General features: G+C 26.0%; 2 protein-coding genes across 2 annotated transcripts in view; both read right to left on the bottom strand.

Annotated features, from left to right (window-relative positions):
• The window catches only part of LOC107441976 (ADP-ribosylhydrolase ARH3), a 31,813-nt gene extending 21,780 nt beyond the window's left edge, over positions 1-10,033 (bottom strand). Inside the window, exon 1 of the mRNA XM_087159471.1 lies at positions 9,957-10,033. The gene's annotated coding sequence lies outside the window, so the exon portion shown is untranslated. The remainder of the gene's footprint in view (positions 1-9,956) is intronic.
• On the bottom strand, positions 810-18,219 carry LOC107441978 (ADP-ribosylhydrolase ARH3-like). The gene is made up of 7 exons (XM_043047984.3): positions 17,948-18,219; positions 15,674-15,779; positions 14,231-14,450; positions 13,779-13,952; positions 6,173-6,266; positions 4,660-4,742; positions 810-1,109 (listed from the first exon to the last, which is right to left on the bottom strand). Exons 1-7 carry the CDS (start codon positions 18,102-18,104, stop codon positions 909-911), a joined length of 1,035 nt encoding a protein of 344 aa, XP_042903918.2. The 5' UTR covers positions 18,105-18,219; the 3' UTR covers positions 810-908.
• Positions 18,220-23,986: the final 5,767 nt, after the last annotated feature.

The following is a 23,986-nucleotide window of genomic DNA, read 5'->3' as shown; positions in this document are numbered from 1 at the left end:
GTGTCGTTTTGTACTTTTTCATTTGATCACCCCTTGCACATGAGCAAATTAGGTGAATGTGGTGGATATGCTAAGACAAAAACAATCAATAAACAAAGCTTTGTATCCTAGCACAATGTTAAAATAAAGAATTCTACTTCTAGAATTCTTGAAAGGATTTAAAGCATTAATTTGATTAATTAACATGATTAAGATCAATAAATTGCTCATCAGAATTCCTTGAATTTTCACTCTCAATTTATTGAATAGAATTCATATTTATCATGGTTCTATTATGTAATCATAAATCCAAGTATTGTGTTAACAAACATAATCTTTGAAACATTTTGCACTACATTAGTAACCATTGTAATTTTACAGGATAAAAGTGATAACAACAAAACCTACTGCAAACTGACACTCCAATAAAAGAAGGAGTTTCATTTTCCTCTTATGTTTATTATTTAACACCTACAACCCTTACACTTGAGATTTATAATTAATAATCCTTATATTTTAGGGCAATACTTTTAAAAACAGAAATTATTCAGTAAGAGATATTTTAAAAAAATCTTTTTTAATAGCCACATCTTACATAAGCATTTCAGATTAATCATGCATACCTATAATTAGAAATTTATTCAATGAAAATAACACAGAAAATTCATATACACTTTTAATAAAGAAACTAACATATTGCTTTAAAAATATTATTTAAACATTCTGCCTTTAACACTGGAATTTCAAATTGATGAAGCACAAATGAAATTAATAATTTATTTAAAAGCAAAAGTTTAATAAAAAAATAAAATCTAAAAATATACATATAAGTCTTAAATTAAGCATATGATACTTTTCATTCAGTATGAAAAGAATCCTTAAAACATATGTATACTTTTCTTTCAGTATGAAATTCATCAAAAACAAATTCAAGCTTGAGAAGCCTTTAGTAGTTCATCTGATAATACTTCAACTTCCTTTATTTTATCACAAACTTTCTTAAAATTTTTTGGAATTATGTCATCACCATAATATGCACCAGCAATAGCACCTGCCATTGTAGCAATAGTATCAGTATCACCACCAACTGATATAGCAAAGTAGATGGTTCGAATAAATGGATTTGTGGTCTGGAAAGGGTACAAAATTATTATCTTGAAAAACTAACAAATACGTATTTTGTACAGTTTGTAGAAGGGTTACAATATATGATGGATGAAAAATACATTCTTTAAAAAAAATTATGCATTGGGAATTTTTTTTTGAAGGTATTTATTTCATTAGATATTTGACTCTATGAACATGTTTTTTAAAGGATAATCCTGAAATAGCAACTGTGATGTAAGAAAGGTTTTTGGTTAATTCTTCTACTGTTACAGCTTTAGGTAAAACTTTTGGAAATTTTCTCCTCTAAACAAGACTTTCTTATTTTATAAAATTGGCTATAACATTTACTTAATTAACATTAAAGTATTTTTGTAAGCTTTTCCTAATGGCAATATCTACTAAAGTTATACCAAGTTGAAATTCAAATGTATTATTTCTTCATAGAAATAGTAGCCTAAGTTTGTGATTGAATTTTATTTTTATGAATCAATAATCAAATGACAGAGTTTTTTTGTTAACAATGAATTTGAAATGTTGATTTTCTTAAAAACTAATATTTTTATTTTAAAAAAAGGACCATGACTGATATTATAAAAAAACAACATATATATAATTCGGTATTGTTGAAGAGATAACATGATATGTGAGATTGTACCAGGAAATTTTGTTTTTACCATGTTTGTCTAATTTAATTGCAGAGTTTTTCATGTTAACAATGCATTTGAAATGTTGATTTTTCTAAAAACTGCCATTTTTATTATAAAAAAGACTCAACACTATTATTATAAATAAATATATATATATATATACATACATATCCATTAAAATGTTGATCACAATTTGCCACAAGTGACATCCACCCACCAGTTTTGATAAAGACCTTGGCAAATATGTCATTCCGAGGGAGGAGAGAGTATCTTACTATCTTTGCAATTCTCAGTGGGAGGAGAAAACATTCAATTTTATTTTCTATCTTATGTCAAAATAGAAGACAACCATAGCGAGATTAGAAGAAATATCAATTTTACGATTGGTTCTCAAAAGGTTTTATTACCTTTAAGGAATTTTATCAATAATTAATCCAACTTTTTGATTTACTTAATTAATAATTAGTTTGTCAAAGCTAAAAAAAGAGGGAAAGATAACGCATCTGAAGTTTTCGAATTTTTCATGGTACAATAACATTGTATTAAAATATTGGAATTCTAAATACCACGCATGGTACCAACGAATGAAACGATAAAAAAAAACTTATCTGTACAATGAAATATGCACATATAAATTGTATCAAACCGTGAATAGTTATATTTGTTATTAGAAATTCGCATGTCATAGTAACATCGGGATAGTAAAAATCATAAAGAAAAACATTTATAACTCACACTAACTTCACAAAAAAAAAACGCATTTATAACTCACAAATCGTAATAAATGCATTAGTATCTTAAAAACCACATATGGACTTTAATAATTATAAACGCCAAAAAAACGATCGAAACGTCACTTGGATTTATGATGAAATTGGCAAAAATTACTCAAATTCGAAATTAAAAATATTGGGTCTTTTAAAACCATGTGAAATTTCAATGCAATAACTAATGGAAAGGCGAACAACATAGATTTACAATAGAATCAGTGCAAATTTAGCTCATTATAAAGTGATGACTCAAATGTGCGCTTCTAAATGTTTGAAATTTTTTTTATTTTTCTAAAAACAAAACAAAACAGTAATTTTGTTTGTAAGCTTTTGCGGGATGCGGGCTGTGCACCTCTACACTAAATCAATCATTTTAATAACATAAAATGAAATTATTGAATTGATTCAAACGATTTATAAAAAATTATTGTAAGTATTATCCTATTCTATAATGAAGTGATGAAAATCTTAACAAAAAATTACATCTCATTCAATAAAAAAGTAATTTTTTTATTATACTAATGAAATTATTGCAAAATTATAATGAACAGAATTTTTTAAAAAATAGCATTCGGTCGAAAAAAAAAGATCATAGTACAGTTTTTTTCACATTCTTTTTTAATTCATAATCAAACATAACGTTCAAAATTGCTCCTGCAATTCAAAGAATTATTGCGATTCAGCAATTATTTTTCAAGAGCAATTCATTGGTATATTTATGTTAATTAGATATAGTTTACAGTAATATATTGTTCAATAATACTGAAATACACGTTTAGAAGAGGAAAGAGAAAGAGTTTAATTTCCGTGTGTTTTATTCCTTGAAAGGCTACCAATATTAAAGATCAGGGGTGCCAAACTCGCGGCCGGGGAAGAAAATTTTTGTGACCCACTCAATATATCCGAAGCAAAGTAAAAATATAAATGCGAATTAGAAACGAAACCAGCATATAAAATTATAATATACTTTATTTATAAACTATACGGATCATTTTAAATTGTACGCGCGAAAATGTAAAATTCTAATTGGCTGAAATGGAGTCTAACTAAGCTATCAATTAGATAGTACATATTCAGGTTTATCCTACTATAGCGAGGTACGTTGGTTATCTTGCTCCAAGGTACTCAAACAATTCTGGGATTTGAAAGAAGAAATATGTAAGTTTTTACAAACTAAAGATCAAGATGTGTAGCTTGTACTCTGATCAAATATGGTTGCAAGATTTATCTTTTATGACTGATATAACCAAACACTTATCTGATTTAAATTTATTGTTACAAGGCACGGACCAGATCATTATGAACATGTTTGACATAATTAAAGCATTCAAATGTAAACTATTTCTTTGTGAAAGGCAATTGAAAAATAAAGATCTAACGCACTTCCCAATGTGCAACAAGAACAAATCTAATTGAATTGATACTGCATCGTATCAAAAATACGCAGAAAAAAATTTCAAATCTTAGAATAAAATTTGAAACAAGATTTAAAGATTTTAATTCTTTGGAAGACAAATTTCACTTGTTTTCTTCGATTTTCCCAATAAATATAGACTCATTACCCAGTTACATGCAAATGGAAATGATTGAGATTCAGTGCGACTCAAATTTGAAGGCAAAAGTCATTGAAGTGGGTGTGCCTGAATTTTATGAATATTTACCGGCAAGGTTTGAAAATACTCGAAAATTCGCATATGAAATTATTTTCATGTTTGGAAGTACTTATCAGAGAGGGCAATTATTTTCTGTTATGAATGGAAATAAATCTCCTGTCCAAAACCGTATTAATTACACTCACGTTGAGTCAATTTTAAAAGTAAATAGGCTGATAAAATTTCTCCCAAAATAGAAAAGATAGTACCAGAGAAGAGATGTCAAGTACCAGGACGTAAACAATAATTTAACTTTACATATGTTTATTACAATTCAAAATAAAAATATTTGTTTTCTATGAACATAAATTTTTTTTTGCGGCCCACCTAAAGTTAAGAATTCTTTATTTGGCCCGAGTTAGCTTTTGAGTTTGACACCCCTGTTGTAGATTCATGACTAAGTAACATAAATCCACAAGCAGATTTGAAAAGCAAATCTTCAACATTACAGTTGAAATTCTGCATGATGATTTTTATTTACATTAAATTTAAAAATAAACTCACCTCATAATATGGAAGAGGTTTCAAACTTCTGAGAAATGAATAAATTGCAGTAGGAACAGATCTCAAGGCTGAAACATCATTACCTGTTTACAAAAATAAATTTTTATAAATTTATTATTGATTTATCAAAATTTTCTTATTTTTAAAAAAATTGATACATGTTTGTTTTTTATCTAAGTAAATTTTCGTCTAGACATTTTGGTTCAATTAAAATCAAATTCGTTTGGTCAAATCACATCCATTTAACACAAACTGAGAAAGTCAGATGTTACTTAATGAAATGTGTTAAAATAATAGAAATGAATAATAATAATGAAAACCAACAAATATAATAAAAACAGGATAATACATCACTTAAATGTATGTAATAAAGAAAATTAAGACACAATTTTTTTAAGTCTTATTGATTGCTATCTTATTACCTAACGTTAATGTTAATGCTGATTATAGTTATTTTTGTATAGGGTGAAAAAAGAGTAAACAATGAATACATCAACAGTGATCAACACTATGAAATCATTCATAAATTTGAAAAGTCTATTCAGACATAAGTAATGAAGTCAAATTAATTCCAATTTTTTTTTGATTTATTATTATTTGGTGCCTTCCCCAGTGGCTTCGCATTATTAGATTAAACAAAACACATTTTAACAGTCCATCCCATCAAAATAAAAATTACAAACTGTATTCAGTATCATTTAGCATGACGCTGTTTCTCAAAGCAAACCCATAATAATCAGCTTACCACAATCAAATAATTTTCTTCAGAACTTATCCCATTCTGAGGAACTAAAAACCCTACTTCAGCAATACCTATTACTGACAGTATTGGTGCAGCTTTAATAGATACCAAATACATTAATATAGGTAGGTAATATCTTTGCAGCTACATTAGTATATTTGGTACCGATTAAAAATGTTTCAATTGCTAGGATGCCAGTACTGCTTATTACCAAAATTAAGCTTCAATTGCGCAATAATAGTAACAATTTCTTATATTTCTCTTAAATGAATAAGAGTCATTTCACCAATATTAATTTTGCGTTTAAGTACATAACTTATTTCTCAGTTCAATCACCAATCATTTTAAATTATTTAGTTTAATAGACACATATACATTCTTTGAGGGCTATAGTTGGATAAAGGTTATAATTTAAACAAGAATAATTTATGACCTGGATAATTAAAATGAACTTAAATTCCTTTAGAATTGCACATAGACCCAATTGTTAAAATTTGTACTAAGTAATTTATAAGCAGAAAAATTTATGAAGCTTACAAAGGGTTATAAAATGCTGTTCACAGTTATATCAAATTTTCTTTCTTACAAAAACTCTAAAAAATTTTACAATTATTATGCAACTTACAACACTTTTTTTACAAATTGTATGCTTCCTAATTTATTCTAAGTCTATATATTAGACATTTTACTAATATTAGCTCAATACTTTTTTCAGGGCTACAGCACAAAGTAGTAAAAAAATTGATGAATTTAAAAAAAAAAAGTCCAAACCTAAATGATAAGCTACATCAACGGGAGTGAGATCCTCTTTCTGTTCGAGACAATGCTTTATTCCTTTGATGCTAAAATAGTACTGTCCAAATCCCTAATTAAAGAAAAAATAATTTGTTTAATTAGGTAAATACATGAAAAGTCAATTAATAATTAATTTATGAATTTTTTGTCACAAAATCAATGTACCAGATAAGATAAACTACTACTTTGAGGCTCATGTGCAGTTTTGTGATAAAATGTTGTCTGTAGTCTAATTTAAACATTGCTATCAGGGATGTAACTAATAGTGATTGGACCAAACAGGCAAATACCGAATATTTGACCCAAAAAATCAGCCGCATACCAAATACTCCGCTGCCAAATAGCAAATTTTGTTTTAAAAAAAAACTTTTATTAAACATTAATGTTTGTTTATAAACAAGTTCAGTCATTCTTGAAAAATAATCAAAACTTAACTATACTATTGGTATAGAATAAAAGGAAAAAACTGTAATACAATTAGAAATATTTAAGATGAATAAAAACTTGACTAACAACTATTAAAAAAAATTAAGTTGTAAAGGTGAAAAAAAAAGTAGGAAAAAATCCTCCTAATTATTAAAACAAAATTTGCGTCAAATTTTTTTCGTCAAAAAAAGTATCTATAAAACGTTAAATGAGATACAGTCTATCAGAAACACTTTTAAAAATGCTGTGCTATTATAAAAATGCCTATAAAAAAGATTGCATACAAAAGCAAATTAGAAAAAATAAAAATCTATCTTAATTTTTGAATGAAAAGTTTTGTAAATTATAACTAAGTTAATTTTTCTTCTTGCTTCATCTTTTTAAAAGAATATTCTGTCTGAAAATTGTTTCGATTTTGTCCAGTCCTTTTTTTTTCTGCTTCTTTTAGTATTATTTTCGAACGATTTTCTATACAAACCACTAACGATGCCTGTTTTTGCCGTAGATATATTTTTTTTAATGTTTATAATATATTGATTTATAAATTAACCTAACTCATGACCAAAACAAAACATTTGTGAATTTATATATTGTCAGTGGTCCTGTCTTCTGACTTAATAATAACACTTTTATCTTAATTTCTAATGTATACATCATTGATATTCATTTTTGTTGTTCTTCTAATTTTTGAAAACTTATTACATAAATTTTTTAATATATATTTTTAAATCATTGTAACAAATGATTATTTCGGAAAATTTTTATCTTAAAAAAGTACATACAAAGTGAAATAAGTAAAATACTTTTCTCCTTACCAAATTTAATAAAAATAAATGACAAAATAGTGGTAAGGTTATTCCTTGTTTTACCATACCCTTATCACTACTATATACTTTTTAATGTTTCAATTATCCTTTTGAAAAAAGAAAGAAAAAAATTATATAATTAAAGTTATTTTTTCTTTTTACAAAATTCCATAATTATGCTTATTTGAGTTTTCTGTTTTTTCAGTTATTTTCTGTATATAAATACAGCTGTAATAAATTTATGATATAGAGAGATATAATACAATAATGTGATTTGAAAATATGATTTTAACTTTTAATTAATGGTTATTGGCTCATATTGAAAATATAATAGTTTTCTAAGATTTTAATACTGAAAAGATTTGCCTCAACTGGTTATGTGAATAATTAGATTTACAATTGCATTTTTACATCATACAGCTTGTCCAATGGTTTGTTACTTGCTGATATGCATATACATTACATTAAAATAATGGAAGAGACACTTTGAGTTTTTGACATTTTTTTAAATTTCTCAAGAAATACTTATAGGATAATTTCATAATTTTAGAGATGTTTAGTTCATGCGATTTTCAATACTTAGCAATAAGATTTAAAGCTTTCAGAGGTTTGGGAAACATACAATAAATTACGAAAGAAGACAAGTATTTCGAACACCCGAATTTCATAAACCTAGAGTAAATATTTATTAAGGAGATATTGACATTTTTATAAAAAACTAATTTTTTTTGCCTCACATTTTTTTTACTATAACTTTTTAAATACATTGGAATCAAATAATATTTTAATTCATCAAATAATATTTCAATCATTTTAATTCATCAAATAATATTTCAATCATTTTAATTCATCAAATAATATTTAAATCATTTTAATTCATCAAATAATATTTCAATTCATTGGAGCAATTTAAAATTAATTACAAAATTATTTATTTCAAATTTAAAAGAAATAAATTAAATTGTTCAAGACATAAGTATTTAAAGTATTTCTTTTGAACTGTATTAAGCAACTAATGAAAAAAGTTTGATTTAAATATCTTAAAAATGTAAAAAGTTTTATGCAATTTTCTAAGTAGATTTTGTACATTTTAAAAGAAAGCTCAAAGGAGTTTTCCTGAAATTTCATTTTGAACTACGAAACAAGAGTTATTAAAATGAGAACAGCATTGTGGGAGATCATCTATCATAGAAGTACGTTTTCTTTCTTTTTACCATCACATTTTGGCTTAGGGATGATAATTGCATGGTATTATCATTTGTTATTAAATTTTGTTTTATGAAACAAAATGAAATTTTGGAAAACCCCTGATGGTTTGGAGCTTTGTTTTAAAAAGTACAAAAACTACTTTGAAAATTTATTGAAACTTTTTAAAATTTTAAACTATTCCAATCAAACTTTTTTCTCTAGTTACCAAATACGATTCACTACAAAATGAAGAAAAATATTTTTTAATTTTTTCTGTGCAAGCGTAGGATAAAAGAACTACCTTAAATACTTTATATCTTGTGCAGTTGTTAACAATTTTTTAAAAAAAATAATTTTAAATAAATAATTTTCTAATTAATTTTAAATTGCTTCAAAAATATTGTTTGATTCCACTGAATATTTACAAAGTTATAGTAAAAAAACGTAAAGCAATTTTTTTTAAAATAAAAATGTCCATATTTTCATAAGTATTTACTCTAGGTTATGAAATTTCATGCAGTTGTTTCAATTAACAACTAAAGTAATTGATGCAAATTACAAGCTCATTGCTTGATTTTACGGCTTAGGGTGTTCAAAAATACTTGCTTTCTCTTGTAATTTATTGTCGGTCTCTCAAAAGTCTGGAAGCTTTAAATCTTATAACTAAGTATGAAAAATTGCATGAAATAAACATCTTTAAAGTTATAAATTAATCCTTTAAGTATTTCTTGAGAAATTTAAAAAAATGTCAAAAAATCAAAGTTCCTCTTCCATTATTGTAGAATAGGGTATACACATATGTATATTATATTATTAATATTTGCTATATGAAAATAATATATATTCCAATCAGTTATAAATAATAAACCATTATATCTGTAAATAAACAAACATAGGTTAATAGTATTTACCAGGTTTTTCCCATGGATTTTACCAGTAAATAACTAGTTTTTACCATGTTCTGGTAAAAACCCAACCCTAACAAAAATATATAAATTTATTGCCGCATCAAATATAAATTAGTTAGACAGTTAAGTCAATAGTGTAGATATTAATTTTATTAATGTTCAGCATTTAAAAAATACGTCATAAATAAACTTTTCAACCCTCTTGAAAATCAACTATACGTGCATTAATTTGAGTTGTTTCAAATACGTTGCAACAGAAGTGTCCAATGATTTCTATTTGCACTACAGATAACCCATCAAGTTCTACAAAATAAAGTACTAATGAGATAACAGTTTAAACATGAATTTCTCCAATATAAGATGACCTTTGCTATTTAGAACTTATTAAAATATTAGCTGCGACAAACTAAAAATTAGTGATGCAACAAATACCTGATCAACATATTGCCCCTGGGATATGTGGCCAATTGGCCGGATAATCAACAGTAGCCAGATATTACAATTATTTGGCATTAAAGCCAGCCTGAAATTATATACAGAAAAATACGTTAAATACTATAACAAAAATTGTAACATTAAATAAGGAATAAAACATATTCTGCTTATTTTTAATAATTTTAAGAAAATATTTTTATCATGCAAAGAAAATTGAATAAGAAACTGAAACTAATGTAATTTTTATGATTGATAAATTATGATGCAGAAATAGTAATTGTTTTAGTCAGCATTTTTTGGCAGAACTTGGTTACACTTACTCTTATAAATTAATACTGGTCAATTTTGATAAAGTAGGAAAATAAGAATAGGAATTAATACAAAGAAGGCAAAAGGTCATTTAAAAATTTATTTAATTTGAACTTTTCTTTAACAGCAAAAAAAAAATCATGAACTATTATTAAAATAACTGGAATATTAATGTAACAAAACTAATGATTTTGAAAACAAAAAATTAAATGTATAAACAAAAACTAATGGTAGTTGGAGATTGACATTCCGCCGGATATCTGGCATATATTATCTGGACAAATTGACAGGCAATGTGACATTATTACAAACTATTTTTGTTAGCATATCAAGCAAGAGAATTTATTAGCCCACATAAATAAGAAGTGACTAGTGACTAAGTTTCATGCAAAATTTAATTTTTGCACCACTATGTGCAGTTTGAGCGGATATTTCAAAGTAGATAATTTTTAAACAATTTATGCAGTTTTTGCAAATATTTTAGAAAAAAAAATCTTGAATGTCATGTTAATAGAGCAATATAAAATTTTTTTTAAAATGGCAACATGAGTTATTTTTAATTGCTTTTTAATTTAATTTACCACTGGATCACAAGTCTTTTAGCAATCATTACAGTTTTTTAATACTCAAAGAGTAAAAAACAAAAATTTTATTATTAATAGAACACATAAATTTCAATTTGTAAAAAAATCTTGGGCTTAATATATTACATAAAGATATGTATTGTGAATAAATATATAAATTTTATGAAGAAAATTGAATTAAATAAAGTGAGAATTTTTTCAGCATGTGTAACGTGTGTGAGTAGCAAAATTTTATTAAACTAGTACAATAAGTAAATCAGAAAGAACATTTCTGAGCTAATATTTAGAAGATTGTGCTGCTGAATGTTTTTAATTTGCATGATTTTATTTTAAAAGAGTTTATATAACAAAGAATAAAAAATTATAAAGGGGGAATAATGATATATTTCCTTAATTAAATCTTCATTTCTGTCTTAATTAACATCAAAATTAATTACTTCATCAAATATATGTAAAGTGTGTACCAAAGTAGGTTTCGTAATGCACAATAGTATATTGATTAATAATAGAAATTTAATAATTATTTTCATAAATCATCCAAATCTACCTGCAAATATATAGTACCCTACAACAATGGAAGACACTTTAGTTTTTGACTTTAGTTAGACACTTCAAGCTTTTGATATTTTTTTGAATTTTGGAAGAAGTACTTAAAAAAACTATTTTGCAAATTTAGAAGCATTTAATTCATATGATTTTTCTTACTTTGCAATAAAGTTTAAAATTTTCAGAGGTTTGAGGGACTGACAATATATTACGAAAGAAAACAAGTATTTTTGAACATCCTATGCCAGAAAATCAAGCAAACTACTTAGAAAATTGCTTGCAACTTTTTACGTTTTTAAGAAGTTTAAATAGAATTTTTTCCATCAAATTCTGAATACGATTCACAATAAAATTATGAAAAAGTAATTTAAAAAATTTTCTGTACAAGCATAGTACAAAAGAACTCTTTTAAATGCTTGTATCTTGCACATTTTTAACAAATTTCTTCAAATTTTAAAACAATAATTTTGTAATTTACTAAAAATTTTTTTTAATTTTACTGAATATTTTTATATAGCAAAAAACATGAGATAAAAAATTTACTTTTTCATTAAAATGTTCACATCTCCCTAAATATTTAAGCTATATTTATGAAATTTTATGCAGTCATTGCAAAAAGTAATTGATACAAGTTACAAGTTTATTGCTAGATTTTTGGCATAGGGTGTTAAAAAAATACTTGTTTCTCTGTAGTTTATTGTCAGCCTTTAAAACCCTAGAGAGCTTTAACTTTATTGCAAAATATGAAAAATCACTTGAGCCAAACACTTTTAAAATTACAAAATAACTAAACCCCTGAAGTATTTCTTGAGAAATTCAAAAAAATATATATTTAAAAAAAAAGTGTCTCTTCCATTATTGTAGGGTAGTATATATATATATTATTGTACATAATGATGTAAAAGAGTTCTTTGGGTAGACATAACACATTAATCATGTGCGATGCATATACCACCACATGTGATCTGTAAATCATGTGAATTTTAATCCTGACATGCAATTCATAAATAGTATGCATATAAATCACATTGTTGCAATGAAGACAATTTATAAACTATATGATATTATTCCTAAAAAGAAAATGTTAGGAAGCAAAACGAAAGAAAATTAAAATAGCAATAAAAAAATGTAAGAAAAATTCTACTACTAATGATATACAGTGGAAAGTTAAATAAACAAAGTCATTGGGACTTCCGCAATTTCAGAAAATAGATTTTCCTGAATGATAGAACTTTAAGATAAACAAGCATCATAACATGAGTTATTCAATAAAAAAAATAATAACTAATTCATGATAATTAACATCAATTTTATACAACAGCATTTTCTGACTGGTTAAAAAAAAAATGAAAGTGAGCAGACAATAATTTAAACTTCCTCATTCATGAATAAATCATAATTTTTCATTTTTCCCTTTGTTGTGAAGAAATTAGCTAGGTAGATAATCAGAAAAAAATAACATAAAAAAACCCCTCATATTCCAAAAGTAAATTAATCCAATTTCAAAAAAAAAAAAAAAAAAATATATATATATATATATATATATATATATATATATATATATATATATATATATATATATATATATATATATATAATATAAAGCAAGGAACAGAACTGCATAGATTTTTTTTAATAAAGACATTTATTATTTAAAAGGAGACAAAGCTCAAAGTTTGTAAGCAGGTGTTCTTTTTAAAAACTTTTAATATTCAGTTTCATTAATATTCATAGTTTATTCTTCTCATTCAAATATACTTTCTTTTAACTTATCTGATTCCATCTTTTCAACAACTTTAAAGTAGAATAATATTTAGGTATATGAAAAGCAGTAAGAAGGAAGAAAGAGAAACAATTTGTTAATAATATCTCTTTAACAAATCGCAAATGTGAAAGAAAGAAACTTTCTTGAAAAAGGAAAAGATATTTGGTTATTTTGATAGTAAAAAAATGTCGAGTTAATGGACATCCTGACATGGGACTTTGTACTAGATATATTATCTGTCTTAACGTTAGCATAGGATGTATATTATATAATGATTCTTTAAAATCAGGTTTCTATTTTTAAGTAATTTAAACACTAATACTTTAAATCTACAATTAATACAATTGCCACAATTGTTCAATAACATTTAAAATTGTGTATTAACTCTCCAAGCATTGGAACCTCTGGGAAATTTTCTTCTTACATGCTTGTTTTCCATTGAACACTTTTTTTTAAATGCAAGAGAAGGCTAGGACTAATGCTAAGAGGGTTAATACAAGTATATAATTGTGTAAAAATAATCAAGATGACTAGAAATTCTTAATATATAATTAAAAGTCTTTGTACACTCATATTTAAACTCTCCTTTCATTCTATAATCTTTCTGATATTCACCTGGTTCTTAAAGCTTCTCATCTTCTCTTCAAGATCCAAAATGAATTTCATAGGATCAAGTTCTTTGGAAGGTTCTAATTTTAGAGCTAAGTGTATAGCTAAACACAATAATAGAGCTCCATTATAGCCATTGGGATGAGTGTGAGTAACAAAAGAGCATTGTTCCACTGCATTCTGAAGAGAAAGATAAAAAATTTTTAAACGGCAACCAAGAAAAAAAGAAATAAAATTGTATAAAAATAAATATTTTGTTTTTAAAAATTACATTAAAATAAAATTTAACGCAATAATGCATACTTTTTTTGAAATAAAATAAAGAGTTGTCAACAAATTAAAAAGAGTAAAAATGTCAGACAGTATTAGTTAAAATAATTCAATTTTTAAAAAATATTCTGCAAGCACAAAACTATTAAAAGTTTGCCTTAAAATAAAGTTTTATAAAAATGCATTACTTTTATATAGTTCTCATCTTTATCATGAACGAATAAAGCAACAGGTGCAATTCTCATAGCAGCTCCATTACCAAAAGATCCTGCTCCATTGAACTGCTTTTTAGCAGGTTGAAACACATCTTGAAAATTTGACTTCTTTAAAGCCGCAAATACATTCCGAACATGTCCGCCATATGATCGTGCTGGTGTTTGAGGGTCAGTAAAATATTCATGCACAAATCTAAATGATTGAAGAAGAAACAATTTAAATATAAAAACATGTATTTTAAAACTATTAGGAAATATTTAATAAATAAAAATGAATTTAATAAATAAGGAATATAAATTAAATGAAAAGACACTTTAAAATTTTCACAGCAAGTGATATAATAATAACAATTCGTATATAAATAAAACAGAATACTCTCATTACTGGTGATTACATAAATTTCAGTTATTAAATAATATATATAATGCTATAAATTGCAGCTATTAAAAATAAAGTACTAATCAGATATTCAAAATATATACAACCACAATTTATAAAATTCTAGAAAATTAAAGCAGCATTTAAAAATGAAATTCAAATTTTAAATTCATAAGTCTTATTCATAATTTATTGTTAACTAACTTTACATATTTTTTTCAAAAGCTGATTTTAAATTCTAGAGCTATTATAAATAAACAATTTGCAACACAATAAATAATTCTGCAAAGCTAATTTTTTTTCAATTGAGTAAATGTTTGATCTTTTATAAACAAAAACTATTAATTTAATGCTAGAACTATAAAAAAAATCAATTTAAATAAAACATCAAACTACCCTACACCCCAGTGCAAAAGATTTCCCCTATTTTTCATTATGAGATAGCAAATTTCTGGTGTTCGGTGTATAAGCCGACGGCAGAAAGAAATCAAATATGAAAAAATTTTTAATTAAAAAAAATTGTTAGGTCTACAAAGTTTTCTGAAGTTAAAAATATCTATTTGGATGTGAATAATATAAAATATTCAAAAGATTTATTCTAGAAAATATTCAAAATTCTAGTTAACAAAAAAATTCTACAAACAATTATTTTAACATCATATTCTTTAAATAAAAATGATATTTAAAGTAAAAAACATAATTTCAGCAAATCTCAAGGTTCATATTACGCAATAAAATCAGAAATACATATTAAAATTAGTCCTCATACTAAAATTTATGACAAAAATTTGCTTTCGCATTCCTGAAATAACAACAGATTACGAAAATCGGTCACATGAAATGTTTCCTTAAAGAATATTTACAAAATTATTATTGACCAAAACAGAACATGGAATAAAATAAATCTTTATTTGTCAAATAAATTTAGTGAGAAACTCAAGGATTGAAATTCATGCAGTAATTTAAAAAATTTAATATGAGTTTTATAAAAATTTTTAGACCCAGCTAACTTTGAAGAAATTAAAAAAAATTTATACCTTTTAGCCAAGTCAATAGGACAGATTTCCTTATTTTTAATCAGTGATCTAGCAACTGATAACGACATTGCAGTGTCATCTGTATAAGGATATCCTCTTCTTTTTTCTGTAAATACAAGAATATTTACTTCAAGAAAGGTTACATGCAAAGAATACACAACTAAAATCAAACAAAAAATTATTAATAAAAATATCTGACATAATTGTTAAACAGATTAGATTAATAAGATTTTGATATTCTTTAATCTTGAGGTTTTAATAGAAATTACCACTTGTGGTTTCTGGAACATTATGTGGTTTGTAGTGAAACGTCATTATACATCTTATAGTCTAAATACAGACCTGAGGAAAATGAGATTTTAAATAATTTTTAGTTATTGAACAAAAAAGATAAATGTTAAAAATAACTACAACCTAAACTAATATATAACAATAACAAATATTTTCAACAAGAATAATAAAATGTAATTGATACAAATGGCAGAATCAATTACATTTTATTATTAAGGATACTAGTACTAATTTTACTGATTACATCTACTTATCTACTTGCGAGCATCTTGTGAAGGTGAACAATTTTACTTCTTACATCATTTTGAGTAAAAAATTAAAAAGAATAAAAAACTATAGATTATTTTAGAGCATCATTAGCATAGACTTTAAACAATAAAAATCTTCATATTTTTTACCATAAATAGATCTAATATAGTTCATAACATTTACATTAGTTAGACTATATTTGAAATAACATTATGATAACATAATTGAAAACATTAACCTTATATAAAGCAACTTTGAAAAGTCATAAAGCAAAAAAGCTTTTTGTTTGAAACAAACATACTTCAGAGTTAAACTTAAAGCAGACTAGTTGTACCTGTCAATAGGCTAGCTTATCTTTAATAGTGCGAAAGACCTGCAACTTTTTGTCTCTTTAGGAGATTTATAAAGCTTACAACTATTTTTTTCTCAAAAAGTTTATTTTTTAAATAACAGGAATGAGTTATGTAAAAAACCAAAAAAGCTGAAAACAGAAATTAAGAATACCTGAAATTCTAGCAGGGGGAAAAAATATATAATATATATATATAAATAAATAATATCAATGCTTAAATAGAAAATATCTCTACGACAGGTTTCTTAAAGATTTCATGAATACACATCTCAATGTGAGATTTTTAAAGTGTGAATATGAATTCCAATTTGAGATTTTTGAATCATATGAATAAGAATTGCAATGTATAATTTAAATCTCATTGATATCAATCGCAATATGTGACCTTAAATAGTGTACAAGTAATTTCAAATCATGTTAACATAGTAAAAAAGAGTGTAAGAAACAAATCCTTTTTTTTTTAAGAATTTGAGAAAGCCGAATTTTCTTTGAAAAGACAAGATAAAATTTTCTTTTTTGCTAAATTAAAAAAAAAAAAAAAAAGCAGAATTTTGCCACAAAGTGGAAAAAATTCCTCACTGAAATTAAATTTTTTAAGGAACTTTACAATTTTCAATAAAAATCTACAGAATACAATTCATTGGTTAAAAAGTTTGAGAAGTGAGAAAAATTTCAGAAGCAATAAAAATGAAAAGAAGGAAAAAAAAAGGTAAAAGCGGGCAAATGAAAACATGTTTCTTTATTTTCAGCATAACAACCAACTCCATTATTACATTATAGCAGTTTTTGGTTAAGACAGTCAAAGGTAAGTGGACATTTTACAATCAGTAAATTCATTATTGTACATAAAAAATAAAAGAATTATAAATAAACATACGAGATTTTTATCATAACTACGGTGATAATCCCCCCTTTTTAGTGATTTAACACTAAAATTGGAAAGGAAAAGAGACTCTCAGCTTAGATTGAATTGGGAAACACTGACATACATAAAAGGCCAAGTACTCGAAACAGTTATTTTTAACACAAATGAAAAGTAATACTAAATAAAATATCATATAACTTATTAAGGATATTAATTAAATCTTCCCAAAGGTAAAGGTAATTTTTATGTTAAACCATAAATTTTAAACCAATTAGCCACAAAGATTCATTTGACTCCAAGTGCCATCTTCCCACAAAGAAATATTTGGAATGATTACCATATCGGTACCAGAGCTAAAATAATCACCAAGTTGTGACTTCTGAACAGATGCACGCGAAAAACGAGGAAGAAAAATAGAAGTATAATTCGTAGCTACCCAATCAAACAGCTATATATTTTATTTTTATATATTAGAAGTTCAAAAATTCTTTGGCTTCTCAGAGCAACATATTTTTACCTCCATTAAGAATTCCAGTGAAAAACTTTTTCAGCTTTTTGTCTGAAACGATAGCAAATTCAAACGGAGCACCAAAACAATCACCAATCAAAGCCCCAACCAAGCATCCTCTAAACTTAGCAGTAATGCTAACAGTTTCAAATTTTGAAGTCGCCATTGAAGTATCTTTTAAAAAAATTACATAACTTTATGATATGTCATGGGAATGATAATTAGATATAATCAAGAGTAGAATTTTACAATTCCATTGATAATTTTACTATTATTGATTGAGACAGTGTCTTATTAAAATTTGTTCGTCACTAAAATTTGCGCTTAAACCTAACTTGCATGGATGGTGTTTTCTAGGATGCATTCAAGCTGTTTACTGCCTACTTACGGGTTACTATTTCCGGTGTATTTTGAAGCCATTTAGCTCACAACGGGATCATTGTGTTTTGAGACTCTCTTGAGTAATATTTCTTGTATACATGTATTTGTAACCAGACTTATTACTTGTGTTTAAAAAAAGAATCATTATAAGAATCGTCATTTGAAGACCTGTCATTGCAAGTCTAAATATAGACCTAAGGAAAATGAGACTTTAGATAATTTTTAGTTATTGAACAAAAAAGATAAACGTTAAAAAAATAATTATAACCTAAACTAATATATATCAATAACAAATATTTTAAACAAGAATAATAAAATGTAATTGGTACAAATCGCAGTATCAATTACAGCTTATTATAGAGGATACTACTAATTTTACTGATTACATCTACTTGTGAGGGTGAACAATTTTAGTTCTTACATCATTTTGAGTAAAAAAAAAAAACTATAGATTATTTTAGACAATCATTAGCATTGACTTTAAACAATAAAAATCTTCATATTTTTTACCATAATATATCTAATATAGTTCATAAAATTTGTATTAGTTTGACTATATTTAAAATAAGTATTTATTTATTTTTTTTTTTTTTACATACTTGAAAGCATTAACACTATTTAAAGCAACTTTAAAAAGTCATGAAAGCAAAAAATTTTAATAAAATTAATGCTTATACATAGTTTTCATTCAAAAATGAAATGCAACCCTTAATTTTATTGAAAAATAATCTTAATTTAATAAAAAATCGCATTTTATTTAATAAAAAAAGCTATAAGCATTCCGTTTTTAATGAAAATATGTCATCATTTAAAGTATTTTAGCTTAAATAAATTACTGTTTCTCATGGCTATATCACACGAGAGAAAATATGTGCAACTGCAAGTGTAACTGCAAGTGTAACTGCAAGTGTAAGTGCAACTGTAAGTGAAATTTCTCCAAAAATCGCTCGTGTGATATAGAAATTACGGTTGCACGAAATATCTGCAACCGTTCAGGCAATTTCTTTCATGAACCAATCAGATCGTTTGCTTTTTATGACGTTTCAATTTTGTGTGATGACATATACAAATGTAAATAAAAATGGCGGCGACGTTAGGAAGAGGATGATCGGATGAAATTTTTTTATAGATGAGACGGAGCAAGTTTTTAGTTTAATAATAACATTTCCTTTAAAATGAAAGCATTAAAAATACTTTCGCACTATGAGATGACCATCTCAATGCAGTTGATGTACTACCATAACAGGAACCTGCACACGATTTTAGTATCGGTAAGTATAGTACATTATTTTTGCGATAAATTTTCTTTTAAAATATTTATTTATTTTAAGCTAATAAAATTAAAACTTATTATAATTTGTTCCGATCAAAGTTTTAATTACTTTAAATAGAAATAATTTCTATTTTTATATATGTAAAGAATTATACTGGCGAAAAGCTTTACTTTGAAATATTCGCCAAGCAACTCGCCAAACTTTGTTTCAGTATTATAACATAAAATATAATAATGATTATATTTCTTTATTTTTAAATTTTAATCTTTGTTTCTGTTGATTGTAAAAGCATGTGTCCGATTATTTGAAAGTTTTATAATTATTAGTGAAATAATTATTTTATTCTTCCCTAAGAATTCTTTTAATTTTTGAAAATCTCATTTTAAAACAAGTTAGAAAATATGTGTGGTAAATATTTACCTTGTTTCTCACAAAGTTACCCCATTTTCCAGTAATTATTGAAAAGTATTACAAGAAAGGTAGTATATTATATATAAAAAGTAATTATTAAAAATGCAAATTCCCAATCTCCTTGTCTGTTTCTACATTCATCCCTTCTATTTTTTTTTTTTTTTTTGTGTATGATGATTTGCATAATATTTTGTTTATAATTATTCAAAGTTAACTAATGATACTTTACTTTTTATTTATACTTCACATTTATCTCCTGATACTTAGCTTTTCTATAATGACAGTAAGTATGTAAGTGTACCTTACTAATTTTTCAATATACTTACATTTTTAAGAGTCTTCGTTTATAAATACAATTTATTTTTCTTGAAACAAATTTCAATCCAAACATAAGAACTACAAAACTAAACACACCTGCCATCTTTCATTAGTGTATAGAATAATCTTAGAACTATAATCAAAATATCTGTCAAACTTAAAGTAAGTTTAAAAGGGATACCTAAGGACTTAAATGATTTCAAATTAATGGCATTTAATCTTCCTTATTCTAATAATGTGTTGGTAAAATTTTATCATGAAAGTGATTTCTTTCTTTTATTTCAGATATTTCGTATAATCCTGTAAGGTTTATCTGGTAAAGAAGGAAAGAGATGTAATACTGTTTTTATGGAAGAAATTAAAAAATGAGAAATAAAAATGAATAATGTTCTAAATGTTTCACTTGACAATAAATGTTTTATTTTTTAAATTGATTCTTGTATTATTTAAAATGCAAAACAAAACACGTAAAGGGCTATAACAAAATAATATGATACATTAAAAGTATGTTCTTAATAAAATATTTTTTTTTTCATAGTTATAAATAAATTTTAATTTATATACTGTATATTACAATAAATTTGTCCCAAAATAAATCCTATAATTTTTAATTAAATTATCTTATACCAATAATGAATGTTTTAAATTTTACAATAATAAAATGTAAGTATGACATTGAAAATCCTCTTATATTTAAAAAGCAATTTTACTAAGAAAGTGGAAAAAATAATTTTCATAAAAGTGATATTACTGATATGCAATGTGTAAATGAATAGAATTGATGATCCCTTCATGTAATGTAAATTAATTTGATGAAAATAAAATTCTGAGACATTGTAGTATAGACAAGTCTGACATTATTTATTATGTATTTTTTAGACTCAATTTAAAAAATAGAATTGATTTGATAGATCTAATAGTTTTGATGTTATAAATATTTTATGAGTGAAAGGCAATTCAAAAATTTTATATTTCATACATTAAACCATCATTTCTTCTACAGAATTATTTCAAAGGACTATGTTTTTGAATTAAGCTTAAAGAATAAATTTGAAGAAACGCCTTACTTGTATAGATAGCAATGTCAGTTGCATAAAGTGGTATAAGTCATAAAATTGTCCTTTCTACACATTAAACTTTTTATAAATTTTCGAATTGCTAAACTATTAAATCAGACCGCTTGTTTTTATTCTCATTCGATTTAGTGTTTACATAGATAATGATACCGCACTTGCCTAGCTAGCATGCTACATAGTAAATATATATAAATAAACTATGCTTTTACAGGGTGCGGAGCCAAATCTTTCAACAAAAAATAAGCAACTTTTAAGAACATTTCAGGCACTCAAAAAATATTTTAAAGCTCTAGGTAAATTGACAAAATGCAAAATAATTCTCAGACTTTACATGATCATGATAAAATAACTAGAATTTGACAAAGAACTGTTTTCTTGATTATATTAGCCATTAAAAAAATGATCAAGAGATTTTTCGGTTCGATTTCATAGGGTGGAAAATAAAGCCTGAAATTGAGAATATCTTGCAAAATACAGCATGAGAGAGCAAGAATCTCACCGAACCCAGCTCACTAGACGCACATGCGGACTCGCAAGTATTTCACCAAACCTGTAAAATGATTGGCGTTTTCATACGCTATGGACTGACGGTACGCTGAAATTGATCATGGTTGAATGAATTCTGCTGTTGTTGTTAATTTACGTCGCACTAGAGCTGCACAATGGGCTATTGGCGACGGTCTGGGAAACATCCCGGAGGATGATCCGAAGACATGCCATCACAATTTTGATCCTCTGCGGAGGGGATGGCACCCCCGCCTCGGTAGCCCGACGACCTGCGAGCGAAGTCGAGCACTTTGCGGTAGCACAGTTTAACGAGGACCCATACCGCACACCCTCGGTCCATACGCAGACTGATCCAAGTGGTCACCCACCCGCACACTGACCATAGCCAGTGATGCTTGACTTCGGTGATCTGCTGGGAACCGTGTCTTAACGATCAGTCCAGTGCGGGACGAATGAATTCTGAAAACGTGAAATAAAAAAATGTGAAAAGTACGTTTTTACATAATATGTGGCGAAAATCGACATTCCTTTTCATAAATCTCTTTTTCGAAAAAGGAAAATAAGGCACTTTTTGAAAACACTTATTAAGAAAAGCACCTTTAAGGGCCTTTAAAAAATGAAAATCAAAAATAAGCACCTTTAAGCACTTTTTAAAAACGCTACGCACCATGTTTTATACCTTAGTCACTCAAATCAAGATAAAAAAAAATCGTCAAAATTCTAGATAGAATTTAAGTCCATCCCCCTTTCACCCCCTTATTATTTTAGGGACACAACATGAAATTCATTGATATCTTAATATCATTTTATATTATGAGGTAGAAATCATAATCCTTTTTATACTATGCTACTTCACTTAAAAAGCACTTTTTAAAAATGCTATGCACCATGTTTTATACATTAGTCACTCAAATCAACGTAAAAAAATCGTCAAAATTCTAGATAGTATTTAAGTCCATCCCCCTTTCACCCCCTTATCTTTTTAGGGACGCAGCATGAAATTCAATGATATCTTAATATTATCTCATATTATGAGGTAGAAATCATAATCCTTTTTATACTATGCTACTTCACTAATGGGGAAATAAAGTTTTCAGAATTTTAATTTCCTGCTGAAGAAAAGACTTAACACAAATACAAATGTAAAAAATTAAATCAAAATCAATCAATATTCCACAGCATCTTTACGAACATCGTTGAGAAACTATGATATAATAGAATCATATGATAAAATTAAATATGAGCCAAAAGTAAAGATAAATAACAAAATATGGTAACCCAATTTCATGCAACCGTTCAGGCAATTAAGCAACCCTTTCGGCAACTCCGAACGGAGGAATTTCACTTACAGTTGCACTTACACTTGCAGTTGCACATATTTTTCTCTCGTGTGATAGAGGCATCAGTCAATGAAAAATAAAGTCCTTCGAAAAAAATATTTTACTTCGTTGTTTTGACAATTCTTTCTACTTTTAAGAAACACTTTCTTACATCGATTCTTTAAGATCAACATTATTTTTATTTTATTGAAATGAAACTAATCTCAAGTCCTATGCATTCGTTGGCAGAAAATGGTATACGTTGCACCTTTATACTCTTAAAAATTAAATAATACATTTAAAAAAAACATTAATTCAAAATGCAGGGAAATAATACGATTGGATTTAGAATATAATTAATCCTCTTTTAAATTTACTATTTCCTTTTTATCGTATATGATAACCACATCATGTAGAGCAGAGCTAAAATACCAAATCCGTAACACATTTATTCAGTTCTAGGAAAAAAAAGCTCCTAGTAAAAAATGTCCCTGGAAAAAAATGTCCCGGAGAAAAAGGTACAAAAAGAAAAAGGTACCGGTATAAAAGGTACCATTGTAGGAAAAAATATTTGAAATGAGATTGAAGCACCTCTTTGCTGTTTCACTCAGGCCCGAGTTTTAGTTGTTGCGTTGTTTCATGGTGCCTTTTTCCTACAAAAAAAGGGGACAAAATAAAAATAAAAAGTAGCATGTTTTCATTAAAAAAAAAAAAAAATTTTTTTTTAATAATTCGTACCTAAAAAAAAAAAAAAAAAAAAAA

This window comes from Parasteatoda tepidariorum, chromosome 3, assembly GCF_982258835.1.
Source record: "Parasteatoda tepidariorum strain Cologne lab strain chromosome 3, Ptep-v5.0, whole genome shotgun sequence".
NCBI lineage: Eukaryota > Metazoa > Arthropoda > Arachnida > Araneae > Theridiidae > Parasteatoda > Parasteatoda tepidariorum.
This window is presented reverse-complemented; position numbering and strand designations above follow the sequence as displayed.